The sequence below is a fragment of the Myripristis murdjan genome, chromosome 8 (assembly GCF_902150065.1).
Source record: "Myripristis murdjan chromosome 8, fMyrMur1.1, whole genome shotgun sequence".
Taxonomy (NCBI): domain Eukaryota; kingdom Metazoa; phylum Chordata; class Actinopteri; order Holocentriformes; family Holocentridae; genus Myripristis; species Myripristis murdjan.
Genome location: NC_043987.1, coordinates 16,942,052 through 16,959,616, shown reverse-complemented (window position 1 = coordinate 16,959,616; position 17,565 = coordinate 16,942,052). Strand labels below are relative to the sequence as shown.

The following is a 17,565-nucleotide window of genomic DNA, read 5'->3' as shown; positions in this document are numbered from 1 at the left end:
AGACTGTTTGTGTGTGTGTGTACATCCATATGTGTGTCTTTGAAATGGACTTATCTCTCTCAGCTTTCTTCCCTACCATGACAGGAGGGATTGGCCGGGGTTGGGGTCGGGTTGATGGTCCAGAGAGGGACCAGAGGTAGTCTAGTAGAAGCTAAAGCTGAGGCTGGGAGTGCAGGAGCAGGTGGAAGTATGGATCCTGAATATTGGACAGCCACACCAGGCTCAATATTTACGTTCCCTGGGCAATTGTGTTGAAAGGTCAATACTGAGATGGGTTAAGCACCAACTCAATACTGCAGACCTGACTAAAGGGGAACGTTGAAGACCTCTTTGATGGGGTTCAATAGCCCAGGTTCTGTGAGTTACAGGAGTTATTGTGTGGGATCCGGTGGGTCTTTGTGTGATTTTTGGTGTAGGCTACCTGTGACTGATGTCCTGTTTTTTGTTGTTGTTGTTGTTGTTGTTGTTGTTGTTTTTTAACTTTAACCCTTACTGTGTTAAGTACAAGCAGGTGTTCACCTCTGTCTGTCTGACTGTTGCTAGCATGTACTCTTCTGTCCCAGTCACAATCAAAGTTCATAGGTATTTCATGGGATCGGCCCCACCATATTGTTGCAAGTCACTGTTACGTGATGCCTGGCCGGTATTTTAGCATTTTAGGGTGAACATTTTTGTTGTAATTACACTTTCCAATATTTCTTGTTTAGCGTATTATAAGTCTTTGTAGTTGGATTACTTTGGTAGAGCCATTTTTTTACACCACCGGTGGTCATTCCCTGCTCAACCCCAGTCATAGCAATATAAACAAAAAAATTGTTTTGACACAATAATTAGGGCAGCATGCTTAGTCTAGTGGATTAACTGCATTTTTTTAAGTCTGAAAGATGTATTTCATACCAGACAAAAATGAATGGTAGTGAATGTTCTCTACAGAAGGTCTGGCATTTAGAACTACAGAAGACAGTGTGCAGACACCACTAAGTATTATGGGAAAGACAAACGTAACTTACAGTAAGTGACAGGCACATGTTACATTTTTTTGCAGTTGGTTTGTCTCCTTTCTTGAAACAGTTTTAACATTCTCAAAGCTCCATTGCATTTGTCAGAACAGCTTACAAGCATTAGTACAACATCACAGTTCACCTGCAGAAGGTCATAACTCAACCCAAAACATTTAACTGGTGTCTCAAAAATGAAGTTTAATGTGTCAGTAAATAAACTAATGCCCACAAAAGGAAAAAGTTTTGCAATTGTGTATCAACTGAATACTATTGAGACACAGATTTCAACATTACAAGGCTTTACATTACATTTTCTACAGCAAAGGGGCACACACATTTCCATGAAGCTTATTTTCATTTACAGTAAGTCTTGAAGTCTTACAACAGAGTACAACACAGTAAACAGAAAAACAAAAAACTTACACAGCACAGTAAAGTACAAAAATGCATCAGTACAAAAAAATAATGTGTTGTGGAAACCAAAAATACTACACAGTGCTGTAGAGTAACACAGTAAAGCTATTGTATAGTGCTACACTACAGACTCTGTCTTGTCGCCTCTGTCTGTCTGGTCACAGATTTTCATGGACATCACACCTGATATTTTTTCTTGCGATGCAACCGGAGGAAAATCTTCTTGCATGCTGCAACCATCCCCTGCAATCCTCTGCTGTGATGTCATCACAAGCAGCATCCATTGAGACATTTGATCTTGAGACACAAGCAGAGACATTTGATCTCAAGGCCGATGATCATATACTTTCCACCTCCATGTAGAAAAGAATTCCTCAGTTGGATTCAGGAATGGAGGATATGGTGGAATGAACTTCATCATCATCTGTTGGCAGACAGCAAATCATTCCCTGATGAAATTTGCATGGTGGAAGCTTACGTCATCCCACAGTTACAACATTTCACAATTCATTTCTTATCAAATGTCTCTCATTCTCATGGATAAGATCTCTGTAGAGGGTGTCCAGGAACATCAGGAGATGTTGGGTGTTGTATGGGCCAATAATGGAAATATGTGTACTTACACCATTCTTGGATATTGCAGCACACATTGTGTGTATTTTCCCCGCATTGACCATCCACCAGATTGAGCCTGCCTGACCAGCCTCATCCATAAACACAAGGGTATGAGGGATTTCCCTTCCCTCCAGTTCCATTATACTCAGTAATGCAGAAAACAAAATATCAAAACAACTTTACCATAGTATCATACAGTTATAGTAAAATAAACAGTAAATTTTGTGTGTTCTTTGCAACTTCAGTAAGCATACAGATATATATACTGTAAGTATATACAGGGCATAATGAAGGAAAACCCATAACAGTGTACAGTTTACTATTGTGTAGTGCACACCACTGCTTTACCTGTACATAATGGTGCTGCAGCTCCTTCACTGTGTCACAGTTTCTCTCAAATGGTACCTTATTGGGTTGTTTCATGGTCATCTGATGGCTCTTCAACACTGTCTATTGTAGAGATGATATTTTGAAAGGTACCATTGTCCTCTAAAATTGCACTTTCAATCTAATAGCATTATTTGCTGACACTGTGCTGCAGATCTCTCGCTCTTGCTGAGGTGTAAAACCTACTCTTCTCCCACCAGTACAAGGTAGTCATCTAGTCTTACACATTGGAACTACTTAATAGATCCTGTTACTGTATATGTACTGCACTGTGCTTCTCTGTGTGTCTCGTGTATACGAGTTTCAGTCATACATCGTCTTTTAGTTGTTGTATTGCTGTAACCAGAATTCTATAACATGAATAATTACAATATTGAGTGAGTACATACCTGTTTTCTCTGTGTAATGTTTGGATAATTGAGGATATTGTAGACACACCTAACCAAATTTGACCTTTCGAAAGTATAAACCAGCCTCTGTCCAAATATGCACTGACAGTATCAATTTGTCCAAAGGCTTCGTTATCATGCTGAAAAACAATTGAGTTTGGATAGACTGCCTTTAGGGCTTTCACTGTCATTTTTGCCATCTGGTATATGTAAATATAGTATTTTTTATATTAGGGACTAGTGCCTAGTTAATTTACCCCGCTGTTCCATAGTCTGCATAATTCAAATTCCAAATATTAACCAAATGTAAAGTGCAGGCAAGGGAATCCCCTGTTCCAAACACTGTCACAAACAACATCTTTCTCTCCTCTACTACTCTCTTTTCCTCTCCTCCATGGCAGCTTCTCTAAACATTACAAACCGATGAATTGTCATACAGTTTGATTTGTAAGCTACAGGCTTCCATTCTAAAAATTCTTGTATGTATTAGGTACCACAGTAAATAACCAGGCTTACAGGCTTCATACTGAAGTTTAAGATGTCTGTACAGAACAAATGATAAACACTTTAGTTTGTTTTATTGTAAAGCCTCACTGATCTTGAAACTAGCTGAGAACACCAGAGCCATTGCACTGCATGAGATAAACATGCTATGTCTTATGGCTTTCTCTGTGTCCCACTGACAGTGACATAGTAGTATTGCCAGCCTGTGTTGCACCCGATTTCACATACTGCTCCTCTCTCACTCTATTTATCTCTCTTTGTCCTAAGGGCATTAGCTTACTTTGAGGTACAACTGGCTGACTAGTTGCTGGGAAGGTTGCTGGTTTAATCCCTGTAGCCGAGAAAAGGGCGTGAGCTTAATAGGAGACAGTTTGTAAAAACTGCTTGAAGTCTTTCAACATGTGGCGCTGAGCAGGGCACTGAGCCCCTACCTGCTGCAGGGGCGTTGATCTGTGGCTCATCCTGTGCTTGACCACTGTGGAAATACATGTATGAAGCTAGGATAAGCTGGAACAGAGTGTGAAAAAAGTGGGGGAGGGGCACTAGTGAGGTGCATACAGTATTTGTGCCTTGCTCACAGATTCCCATCCAAAGCAATATCAACTAAGGTTGTCAGTACAGCTAATCTAAACATGTTTTACAAGCCATGATGCCCTCATCTTTACATATCTGTTTCTCTCTGATGTTAGCTGACTTTGAAACGTTAAGAATACATAACTCTGTAGTTCTAGCAATTTTAAGGAGCTGATGGCATTACTAGTGAGCTAACAGTTCTCTGCAACCACCTGGACGTCCCCCGTGTATTTATGCTACTCCAAGTGAAGGACATTAAGGTTGTTACCTCATTCTGTTTGCTGGTACTCAGTCTTTGACAGAATGTGTGGCCATTTCGTTTCATATCAAGCTGCGGGCCACTGTTGTTTTCGAATAAGCCATATTTGCATGCCAGTTTTGAAGCCGTCAAGCTCAATGATTCTCTGCTTCTGCACTCTCTTTTCAGCTCTCTTTCTCCCTCTCTGATACTTTGTTGCTCTTTTGCTGTTTCTCTCCCTCTCTTTCTCTCATGCATTCACTTATTTGTGGTTTCTCATATTCTGTCTCTCTGTTTCTCTTTTTCTCTCTTTTTCTCTTTCTCTGGGGATGGGGATGAAAACCAAGCCTGTTTTATTTTTTCTTCAGAGGGCGCTGAATATTTCAGTTTTGCATTTTCTCTCTTTTTATGTGCTCCCTCTTTTTTCCAGGCCCCTTTGATGTGTCTGTGGATTCGTTATCATTCCGTTTGGATGAGCTCACAGACGCAGATGCGCGGGCACACTCACGTGCACGCTCGCACACATACACACACTCTCGTTTCTGTCTCTCTCTTTTTTTATACCAGAGACCAGAGGCATCCACATGCGAGTGTGCATTCTAGTCTGTGTTTGCCTGTCTTTTCCCTGCAGTTCTCCACCCACATTACAGCCCGTACAGTTTCTAAATACAATGGCTACATGAAAAGAATATTTGCATAAACAATTGGAATTGCTTCTGTGTGTGTGTGTGTGTGTTTGTGTGCATTGAATTTAATATCTACAACTATGGTCATTATGAGAAATATGTGTCCATGTATGCCCATGTGCTGGTGTAAGTGCTTGTGTATGTTCAGTATGTCCACATGTTCACTGTGTGCTGCATACATACACACACAGCACGTGGCGTCATGTGGTTAGCGCAGTCCTAGAAAACGCCGGCATCCCAGCACCCCTCCTGCCTGGCAGGCGGCTGGACAGTGGAAGCTCTTTCACCCTCTCTAGCACATGCACTCCTCCTCTCCTCTTCTCTCCTCTCCTCTCCTCTCCCTCGTCTCCCCTCTAAACAGCCCTTTAGGATTGAGGGATGAGAGGACTTCCTCTCCAGAGAAGGCACATCTCTAATTTGAGTCTCCTCTCCTTCCACTTTCCTGACCAGAGAGCCATTTAAAGCCAACGGGCCGCCCTGGAGCTGGCACCCCTCTCCCTTCTAGTCCTCCTTTTTTTCCCCTTGCCTTGCTCTCTTTCCCTCTTTCTCTCTCTCTCCTTTCCCTCTCTGTCTTTCCCTGCCAGGCCTCCCTCAGTCTTTTTCTCTGTCCTCTCATCTCACCCTCATCGCTCTGTTATTGATGGTGACACGCTGTCTACCACTCTGGTGGCCACACACATGCGCACACACACATACACACACACACACACACACATATATACAGAGTGCTATTGAAGGTGCCGTGTGTTGACCTGCTCCCTTAAGTTTTAGAGCATAATATGTTAAAATCTGTCACATACTTGAGGCAAGCTGCAGTGACTTTTTCTGTGTATCCTCAGAGGTACAGGCCCAGCAGCTAGCTCCAACTTAGTCATAGCAGCACAAGTACATTGCTTGAGTAGAGTTGTCAATCACACACAAAGATTGGGACTTTGGCTCACGAACAAAGACCCACAGATGTGCACGTACACACACACACACACACACACACACTCACATTCTCCCGTCTCTCAGGCAAGACACACACCCCACTCATTTCTCCTCTGCCTTGGAAGTTTAAAAACTTTGCTATTTCTGTGACATCCTCTTTTCCATCTTCCTCTCTCTTTCCTTTTCCATCTTAGTTGCTCCACATATCCTTTATGTCTGTCTGAGCCCTGAAGGCAGTCATGCAACAACACTGATTAATAATGACAGAGTACACAATATTGGGGGAGAAAAAAAAAAAAAACAATTTCTCTGTCATTTGATGTCCGACATGAGAGAGACCAAAATTACAAAGAGACAGAGCACTATAAAGAGGAGAGAAAGCTTGCACATTCTTTTTTCTCCCTCTCTCTCTTCTGTCCTTTTTTTCTTTGCCTTTTCTGTTGCCTCCCTTTCGTTTTGCTGTTGTTTTGTTATCATTATCTGCTGTGTGGAGCATTAAGTTTGGCAACACAGAAGACACATTGCCTCTATGTCTTTTTCCTCCTCTGCCTTCCTCTGTCTGACTCTCTGTTTGTTTTTTCCCCTTCAGTATGGCATCTTTGCAAACACTTTACATCATTGCTTCAGTTTTGCAAAGTGATGAACCATTTAACTAAATGCTGCATGTGCATGTGCATGTACTGACTATAGTTTTCTCTGTCTGGCTATAGTTAGACTTTGGTCTCTGGTGGTGTGTAGGTTCAATACACAATGCACCCTACAAAGTTCTCACCAGTGATAGTTGGACCTCCAGGGCAGCTGAGAGTTACCTTACCGTGACTGTTCATTACATTTTCATTACATTACAAGTACAGTACTAGTTCAAGTACAGTGTTACAAATACTCAATACTGTGTAAGAGTCATACAGCCACACACTTAGCTGATGAATTAATGAATATACTGAAACCATTTTATGTTTGTTGCCCTTGAAAGAATATTTGTTGAAAGAATATTCATTGATTTCGTGTTGTTATCCCAAATCTCTGAATGGAAAAAAAATATTATTTTTGCATATAAGACAAAATACAGTGTACAGTGTTGCTTTTATGACTGTCACTGGACCGCATCCTGATTATGAATTCTAACTTTGAAATCAAGATTCAACCACACACGTATGCCCCCACCACACACACCAACACACATTTCCCTGAATGTTTTGCCATTTTTAACATCAAAAGGTTCCATCGATGAATATCCTGCAGCTTTACACCCTCCACTTTTTTGGTTTGCAAGAAGATTATCTCTGACAAATACACACCGTGCACATTCATGAGATAAACACATATCCATTTCCCTCATAGCTACTCAATGCACACATGCACATCTTCCGTCTCTCAGTCATACACACACTCACACACAGTCAAGAGGGTGGGTGTCAGCCCTCTTGCTTCATTTATTGCAGCTAATTATTCGGTGAATATCTTCTCAGTCCTGCCCTCACTGCTTGTTGTTTGCCTGTTGTAATGTTGTACTTCTAATTGATTTAGACTGTGAGCCCACTGGCCAAAAATCCATTCTTCCTCCTGCTTGTCTGACCATGGGGAATAATTATGCATAGCTGTATTAGACTATTAATTTAGGAGGGAGCAGGAGAAGAGCACGTACACAACCAGGCACACACAAACACAGTGAATACTAGATAACATGCACATTCAGTGGTATTCTCCCCACAATGCTGTCATCCCTGTGCATTAATCAGGCGATCATACCAGGCTGGAGTCTTTCAGTAGCTACTGTAGCTAAATGGGAGCCATGTAGCCATTGTTGCTGTGCTGCCAGGGGAAATCTAGCGTAAGTAGTGACTCACAGATGAAGTTCTTATTCATACAACGCTCCTATTTTCATAGAGGCGAATATTCTCAAACTGTAATGGAACAGAGTAAGGAGGTGTGTGCAAGATGTTTTACTTCTACAAAGGCATTATAATAGCAAGATACCTGGGCACTAGCATGTTTGAACACACAGACAATTGTTAAAAAGTAAAAGTGAAAGTGTGTGTCTGTGTTCCAAAACAAACACAGACACACAGTAAGTACCAGTAAGACATGTTTTGTCACAAAACCAGTTACCTTAAGCTATAATTAAATAGTTATATTCATACTTGAACTTGAATTTGGTTCTTGGATGAGGCAATTTATTTACACATTTGTACACAAAAAGACAAAATAGTAATGTGGATATTGTGGTTATAGCCAAAGCTTTTCTTGTAACATTACCTAGCTCCCAGTAACTAACTTTGAAGAATCTAGGTGGTTTAACTTGCTTGGCCACCTTCTGTCATAAGGATTTGTTAGAAAGCAATGATTAGCAGCTGTGTAAAAAAAATCACATTGCCTTTGATACTTTTTTTTTTTTTTTTTTTTTACCATTACTCTGCTCAGTGGATTCATTAATAAGGGAGCCTTATTAATGAATCCTTCAGGAAAATGTATGGCATTCTTCCACAGTCATACAACTCATTCAGTTATCTTCATCAGGGTAGTAATTCACTGATATTTTAAAATAATAATAATAACAACAACAACAACAACAATAATAATAATAATAATAATAATAATAATAAACTTTGTTGTGACTGAAAGCCTAATAGATTTGGCAGTTAAATGTTTTAAAAGTGATCTTCCAAAAAAGTATACATTTTATATTACTCTTAAGTGGTATTCTACCCAGCTACTGCTTCAAAAACAATAGTCCTGTCAGGCTTCAAACTGATGGATTGAGCCTTTCATGCAACCCAGTGCTAGTTGATAGGACCCAACTGGCAACTCTTTCACCAAGAGGAGAGAAAAAGTCTCAGTCATTGGCTGAGTGACATATGGCTTTTGGTTGATTGAGTAAAAATTGTTAGATCAATGTTGGCAGCCACAGAGTTGGTGACTGCCTTCCAGTCACATAGGGAAGAGAAGTCTCTTATGCCTGAATGTGTGTCTTAGGGACCTTATTTTAAATTGGTAAAACCAAATTTGAAATTCTAATTAAAAAGTTAAATCCTGTAATGATCACATTTAATTTCAACCCATTGCAATCAGTGCCTCACTTTCAAAATTTGAATTCATTTATTCACCAAATATATATATTTTTTTAAATTCAGAAATGTAATATGAGCATGACACTTTCAAACCTCTGCAGTTTAAATGCAATGTCAGTTGGCAGTGAATTCTTCCCATGCTAAGCCTCATCGCTGCGCTCTGACAGCTTCTAGGACGAGACTGTCCCTCCCAGCATGCCTGTCAAACCATTAAGCTTGCAAACCTATAGCCTGACGTTCATCGTTAATAGCTGCCGTATACATGCAAAGAACACACATACACATGCCAAGATAATGGAGTTGAATAATGATATAAATGAATGCATTGGTGGCTCCGTGTGTTTAAATCATACCAAATGTTCATAATGCTGGCAAATACAATCTGGCAAACTTATGTTGCATGTCGTAATCTGTCTTTCCTGTCACTCTTCATTTTGCATTACATAATGAGGCCAAAATGACAGAAAAAAGTAAAATAATAACAGCAGTTGTATAAAACCTACAAATCTACATGGAAATTTTGCTTGTGTGTTTTTGGTAGTGGTGAGTGCATGTTGTGTTTACAGTGAACATGTGGCCTATAGAATGGGCATGGCGGTCAGCTTCTGCCTCTTCATATACATTCTGCATGTTGGTTTGTTTTGCACTCATGTTTGGTTTACATTAGCATTTCTTTGCGTACATATATTCATTTTTGTGGGTATGTGGCTGTATGTTTGTGTGTGCATTTATGTGTGTGTGTGTGTGTGTGTGTGTGTGTGTGTGTGTGTGTGTGTGTGGGCATTTGTGTGCATGTGTGTGTTTTGAAGGGAGATGGAGGGCCAGCTGGACAGAGCCAGGGAGAGCCAGAGGCAGCAAATCCAGCAGGCTGACATTGCTCTGGAGCAGTTCAAGAAACAAGTGGAGCTCAGCTCTGAGAAAGCCTATGCTGATATGAAACTCCAGGTCTGACTCATTCACACACACACACACACACACACACACACACACACACACATATAGATGCATAATATGCCCCTCACGTACAGTACTAAGCACACCTGTAGGCTAGTTAACATCATGCAGTGTCCATGAACAGACATAAGTAATTTATCGTATTTTTTTGCCTACATTTTTTGTATGGCATTCATCCACAATCATTGTATCTTAAGCAATGCTGCACTTCTTCATTTTTACTGTTGTAGTTGTGTCAGCTGCAACCACACACAGGCACTCATGCCTGCACACACACACACACACACACACACACACACCCATTTGTCATATGTCACTTTTACCCCAATCCTGTCTCATTTGCATGACCACAAAGCAAGTGGGTATATAACAGACAATGATCAAACGGAGACAACACAGATGTCTTTAGGCACCATCACAGGCACAGACATGCACAGACACACACACACACATACATTCTGTAGTTGCAGAGACACATCCTGACCACAGATGCACAAGGGCGCCACACTAGTTGCACTTAGATTCCTCCATATGTCTTTGTCACGCTCTCCCTCTCTGTCTCTTTTTCTCTCTTCTTCTGTCTCTCCATGTAATGATGTGTACCATTACCCTTATCCTCTCTATCAACTGCCCCCCCTTTACCTCTCACATAAATATAATACAACAAATTATAGTATTCTCACAGAGGCCTATTAGTGAATAAAATACGCAAGAGCCAAGAACAGTATCATCCCCCAGGCCATTTTCACACATTTAAAGTCATTCCAAATGGATGAAATAATTTATTATCCCGATCATTAAGGAATAGCACTTATTTCTCTGCCATCACAAGCTGCCCTCACTTTACCTCAGTGGGCGTGCTGTTGGCCGGGTGGGTGTCAGTGGAGAAGAGGTCGCCGTCATTAAGCAGCCAGACTAATTAGTACGTTAGGCCAGGCTCACGTGCAACACTCGGCACCGCGTGGGCTGCTGCTCATTGGGAGAGCTCTCCAATCAATATGCATTCAGCTATAAACTTCTGATGCTAAGTTCTTACAAGTCAGTTTGGCTATAGGCCTTTTGTTAAGCACTTGTGGGTATACTGTGTGTGGGCTTTATTGACGGGGCAGCGTTGAGTTAGGTCCTTAAAGTTTTAGCGGGGTATGAACATGGAAGGGTGATTAGCAAGTTTTGGTTAGTCAAGTTCTTGTGGTTACGGCGTGGGCAGATGTAGGTGAGGGAGTGTGCAGTGTATGGACAGTGGTCAGATTTACGCATGGATGCTTGGGCTTATATGCATGCATGGGAGTGTGTGTGGCACTCTCCTCAAAACAATCTTTGTTCACTCAGACTCAATTGGAAAATATCTATTTCTGTTTTCCTCCTTTTCTTCCTCCTACTCCTTTTTCCCATCCTGCTCTCATCCTCCCATCTCTGGCTGTCTTCTCCTCTTCCCCAGTGAGCCCCTGGCATCCCAATCTCCAATCTGACTTTATCCTCAGCCTACATCAAAGCCACAGGAGAGAGGAGCAATCTCTTCTGCATCCCCATCATCCTCTCTCCCGCTCTCCCTCTCCCCATACCTCGCTTTCCACACCCCGCTTTTGCATCGCTCCACCTCATTCGCCTGCTTTAAGTCTTTAATGTTGCAGAAAGTACTTCAAAAGAAGTTTTCAGTCTCTTTTTCATCCCTCAGTCTTCTCCTCATCTTCCTCTCTCCCTCTCTCTCGCTCCCTCTACAGATGTGGTTATATCTAAAAGGATTATCTTTATCATTGTCTCCTCTTGTCTATTTCTTTATTTCTCTCTCTCTCATTTTAAAATCAGCATCCCACTGTTGGACTGCACTTAAAGGAAAGTGTCTGCCCTATTTTGGGTGGGAAAAAATGAACACCATACGGAATTGAATCTCTGTTGCATGCATAGTTCAAAGGACTCTTTAGCATATTAAGTGGATTAATCAAAACATATTTAGCATTTCCAGAGCGTTACACGTAGCATAGCCCCAGTACAAGAGTGTTTCAGTAAATTACATTTCCAATTGTTGTTCTTTATCATCACCTGAACAGAAAATATGGAAATTGTAAGTTTTAAGGAGGGTGAGCTGAGGTAAATAGGGTAAATATTCTCTTAAATCGCAATTTTCCAATAGAGTTGATAGCATCATGAGGCACAGATAGGCAGTTGTGCTCCAGACACTCTATTTTTACAGATATATTATCCCTTAACCTGCTGCTTTTACTTGAAAGTGTTTTTTAGTTCCAGTCATACTGTTGAAGCCGCGAATACATGAGTTCTGGTATGAATTGTAAGTTTTTAATGTTTATTGCAATATTATGTCTGAATTTCTTTCTTTTTTTTTCTTTAGATTTGGTGTCATTTGTCACTTGTTTCTAACACTATTTGTAAACTAGTAAAATGTTAATAAATGTATGCAAACATTTAACAATTAATTTTATAAAAGATGTTTAGAAATAATTAAACATATACAAATATATGCTTTATTTACACATGTTAAGTCCTTATAAATATTAACATAAACTTAACCTGTACATTAGAACATACATTAGTCACATGTAAGTGACTATACTGAATTTCTTTCATTTATGATTTTGTCAGTGATGTAATCATTTGTAAGTAAAGTATATAAAAATCCTTTGTTAATCTGTATTCTATAGCAGTATTCTATAGTAGGTATTCTATAGTACCTAATCTAGATCAGGGACTATAACAAATTTATTTCATTTGAGTTTATACGTCATGTAATAATAATTTGCAAAGCATGTTAGAAATATAGATATAGATATATAGATATATATGTTCTAGATATGTGCTGTCCATGAGGGACACCAAGGTGTATCCCCAAAATGATCAGTTTGACTTGATGCTGGTGGTGAAGGGAAGGTCATGGGGTCACCAAAATGGATCAGGTTCTTCTTCCAGGGGTCATGGACTTGTGCAGCAAATTTGAGAAGATGCAAATAAAAACAGCCATTGTATTTACAAACTGAAAGTTTTGCCTCATGGTGGTGCTAGAGAAAAGGTCATGGGGTCACCAAAATCAATAGGGTTTTTCCTCTAGGGGTCATTGGTGTGTACAACAAATTAAAAAAAATAGAATAAACAGTGTTTGAGCTACCACATCACAGACCACAAAGCAATGAGAACACACACCACTCAAATTAATTTAACCTTTCATTGTTGTAAAAAATGCAAAATAACCTCAAATGTCATCATAAAAACTACACATTTAAGCATGGAAAAAATGTAAAGGAACATGCTGGGAAACATAGGGGTTATTCCATACTAATGGCAATAGAGCATGAAGCATGTCCATTCGACTCATCTTGGAAGTCTGATAGTTAGAATCAGCAAAGATGTGTATCCTTCTATTCAGCTTTCCAAGCTGAATATATTTAGCTTTCGGTACATAATTTACATGTATGTCACTGACATGCTTATAATTTATTACTGCATTTCTAAATTCAGATGAAAGAAATTTGGCATAGTCGCTGCTATAGATCAGATGCTTCAAAATAGTCATCACAGTTGCATCATTCTGTTGCAGATGCACTGCATTGCATTCCAGAGACTGCAAGTGATGCATTTCTTCTACACTGGCACAGTTTATGCATTCCTCAAAAAGAAAAAAGAGAAACAGCAATGAATCAATGTTGCATCTAAAATTTATGTTCGTTTATAACCCAGCTCAACTCAGCAAATACAAGCATACAGTCATTTTTTTAAAAATAGAACTCTGCATATATTTTGCAGCAACTTAAATGCGTTACAGATAAAGAGCAATACCAGCATTAGTGTTCCAATGTTACTTATGTTTAATGATCAATATGAAAGAACAATGAACTATTTCATTCACACAAATATTAATCTAAGCTTCTTTTTTTTTTTCTCCATGTCCAGATGGAGAGGGTGGAGGAGGACCTGATCCGCTCCAAGTCACTCCGAGAGAATCAGGCCAAAGAGTTTTCCCAACAACTTGATGCACTGAGACAGAAATATGAGCAGCAGGTCTGTGTGTGTGTGTGGCTTTCTCTCTCATATGTCTACAGTGTGTTTACTTGTCTGTCTGTTTGTGTAAGAGAGACTTCGTTTCCTAGCTCATGAGCAAGTAACAAAGCCAGGAAAACAAACAACTTTTCTTGCTTCCATCATCATCATCATCATCATCATCATCATCACCATCACCATCATCATCAACATTGTTATCGTTTCTCCATTATCAGCAAACACTTGGCCTATTGGAGTCAGCCAGGGGGGCTGACATCCCTTTGGAATAGTTTATTTCTCCCTATCTGTTCTGCCTGATTAATTCCTCAAGATAAGGGACATGCTTTAGATTAAGCCTAGATTGGGGTCTCAATAAATATCTAAAACTTTTCCCAATTGAAAACTAATGCAATCTGCGCAGTAGACAGAAGGTCCCCTTATCAGCCCATCTCCGTCACTCTCCTCTGATTAGGCATCTAGAAACCATTTTCACCACTCATTGAAATCTGGCTTGCTGATAGAAAGACAGCTTTTACAAGCATCTGATTCAATTAACTCACAAGAATGGGTATTATCGGAGTGAGACGGTCTCATTTTTATTAAAGGAGAGGCTCAGAGGAACGAAGCATAGTTTATATTTCTGTTACTTCAGTTTAGCCACAATAGCTTTGTGGTAGGATTTTCAACTTTGGCCGTACACATAAACAGTATGACAGTGTGTCATTTTATCTAATCTTGTCTGTTTAGAAGATGATGTTCTCCTAAAATTTTGCCTTTGGTTACTCTGTGTTTAAGTATTTTATTCCTATAGTTCTGTAATTCAGAACTAATTGTGATTAATAATTGTAAGCACATCCTCTAGCAAAATGATTTGGGGTGATCTTTTTAGCCATAATCAAGCTGCTCTACCCAGCAACTAATTGGTTGTGTGAACTGTGAGATCAAACATTGAGGAATTCTTAAAGCATCACTAGTATCATAATAAATAATATATAAACATTCTAGCTTTAAATAAAAGATGTAAAAAAAAAAACCAAAAAAAAAACGTACATCTCCCCATGTTCATGTGATGCGACCATGTGGCACTACATAAGCCTTGAGATCCCACAGCACTAACTACTGTAACATCTCTATTTCCCATCTGTATTCAAAACATGATTGATTTTCAGGCAACCGTTAAGAACTCAACTAACCCTCAACCTGCCAGTTAATAAGCATACCAACACTCATTTCCAAAGCAGATGGACTTTCACTGCGTGTAAATTGCTGTAGATTTTTGTGGGTGAAGGATATGAGGGCAGTGTTAATGCCGGGAAGTAGAGAAATGGGATTCCATTATCGATTTGCTCCGTGGTCGAATAGTTTTGTTTGTTATAATAATAACATTTATGGGTAAATCACATTGTGAAAAGAGTTGGATAGGGTGTAAGCTTTATATTCCTTTGAAAGCTCTTTTTTTTTTTTAAATATCCACCAAAAACATGTATAATGGGAGAAGGTGGCAAATTTATCGGTTTTGTTGTTGCCACAAAGATACATTGTCATAACAATCAGACCACATAAGTTCCACCATTAAAGGAATTGTATTTATATTCAAAAGATGTTTTTCATCGCACTATAATGATCCAGTTACTGTTAGACTTTAACAGTGTTGTGTGTGCCAGGAATCATGAATTCCATCTGATGTGAAAAAATAGAAAAGCAATCAAAGCTTTAGGAAAGAATATTCAAGTGACGATTATCAGCTACAGCTACAGAGGGAAGAGGGGGTGTCGCTGAAAAGAACCGTTTGACAGTTGAAGCCAACTACATAGGGTTAGCAGCACACCAGGAAGGCTTTTGTCTGAAAGATAAAGACATGCAAAGATGAAGGCCCTGTCTATGTGTTGATGTGATGGCTGGGGATGTGTGTGCTGGTGGCACTGGTTTCACATAAAGGGTAGAGAGAGATAGGGAGAATTTGTGTGGAGGTATGTGATCATTCATGGGTTTCTATGTGCACAACTGCTTCCACGTGTATGTATGTATCACATTTTTACATGCATAGGCATGACCACAAGTGCTGGGTATGCATCTGTTCACCTACGGCTGCATGTCTGTCTGTGTGTGCATTGTGCCTCCACTCTAAAAAGATTGGTGTCTCAAGATCGCTGGGGTCAAGTTTGTCCATTAAGAAAGGCATTCCAGCTTCTGTGAGACTTTAAATGGGAGCTGTGTATGAAGGAGTTGTTTTGCTGCTGACCCTAAAGGCAGCTGGATGTCATGACGAACTAACAAAGCCCTGCTCCTCAACTCTGGACTGACGTAGCAAGGTCAAATGTCTGGTTTGGAGTCATGACCTTGCAACTCATGGGAAACTCTAAACAGCCCTACTCTGTGGGCTCTGAGGCTGGCACGCCAATAGATCTAATTCATAGATAGAAGTCTGCTAACATTCTGTGCTTAAAGAAAAACACACAGTCACACACATAAAATCAAAGACTCTTGCTCAAAAGCAGCCATCTTGTGTTGTTCAGTACCTACAGTGAGAAGGCGTTTGTCTCTGTTCTGTCCCTTCTCACACTCACCCCAGCCTCCCCTGCTGAGCCCAGATAGGGATTCTGTCCCGCTCTCTTCTATACCCTCTTCTCCCCTCCTCTCTCCCATAGATTTCAGATTGCCCCCCTGGGGTTGCTAGAAGCCCATTACCTCACTGTCCTGTCTCAATGTGTGCAACACACACAAACACACTCACTCACACACACACACAACCATTCCAGCCTCGGCTGACAGGAGTCATGCTGTGCAGTAACACCCGACCCACTCTGTATCTATGGTACCAAGCTGTGCTGTAACCGCCTCAGTCCTCACTCACAAGCACCACACCGGTCCCTTTAAGAACCGCAGCACCCAGCATCCTTCACTGCATGCTGGCGCTGCGTGATGTCACAACCAGGCTCCTTGCTGGGTCTGGTCTCCGTCATCTCCTTTCCTCTCCGCTTTCTTGTCTTGCTGGTTTTTGTCACAGTGGATCTATCTTGCCCATTTCTTCATCCTCGTTCCACCTCTGGTCCCCTCTTTCCTCCAAAACCCCATGGCCCGAGACTCTAAACAGGAGCGAACAGTGAGCCAGGACGTCCTCCCCCTATTCACTGTTGCTGCTGTTGCTGCTTGTCCTGCTGTCCTGCTGAGGAGTTCTTGTAGCAGTTGCCTGTTCATCAGACTTGTCAGTCAGGTTTTGACTTGTGCAGCTGTATGAATCTGTCCTGCCCTGCGGAGCAGTGTACTCTGGCTGTGGATCTGAGTTGTCTCTGTTATGCCAGTGAATGGAAAGTGAAGTACAGAGGAGACGGCACAAATTCATCTTTCTGTGTGGAATGTATTGTAGACAAGCTCACCATCTCCAGTGACAATGTGTGGAAAATGTAGCCTACAGTCTCCATAGTGGTTGTTTTAGGAAGCTTTTTGAGGTTTTGGTATTTTGTCCTGGAAAGAGATGGCATGTGTGTGAGTTTTTTCATGTATGAATGTGTGTCTGCAACAGTACTAACAGCCACAGAGAGAAAATACATTCTTCTTCAGTTATCATTCCTCCCATTGGCTTTTTGGAGTAAGCTCAGACATAAGCTGAAGGCTAAATTCTTGCCTGCCAAAATAAAGTGTCTTTTGTGGCCTTCCTCACGATGCTGGGGAGGGAATTGGGCTTCCTGTAGATAGCCACCCATTCATCACCTGCTCTGAATAGCATACAATGTTCAAGGATAGGGCAAGGGATAGAGCAGGCACAGGGGATAGAGGCTCTGGATCTCCGCTTCTCTGGCAGGCCAGGTAGGGTGCCAT

At 40.7% G+C, this 17,565-nt stretch overlaps 1 protein-coding gene across 2 annotated transcripts in view; it reads left to right on the top strand.

Annotated features, from left to right (window-relative positions):
• cep112 (centrosomal protein 112) overlaps nucleotides 1-17,565 on the top strand; it is a 120,767-nt gene that overhangs the window by 45,534 nt on the left and 57,668 nt on the right. For both annotated transcript variants that reach the window (XM_030057929.1, XM_030057928.1), the window contains exons 18-19: nucleotides 9,615-9,750; nucleotides 13,660-13,767. In XM_030057929.1, the coding sequence (XP_029913789.1) occupies nucleotides 9,615-9,750; nucleotides 13,660-13,767 (244 nt within the window). The remainder of the gene's footprint in view (nucleotides 1-9,614; nucleotides 9,751-13,659; nucleotides 13,768-17,565) is intronic.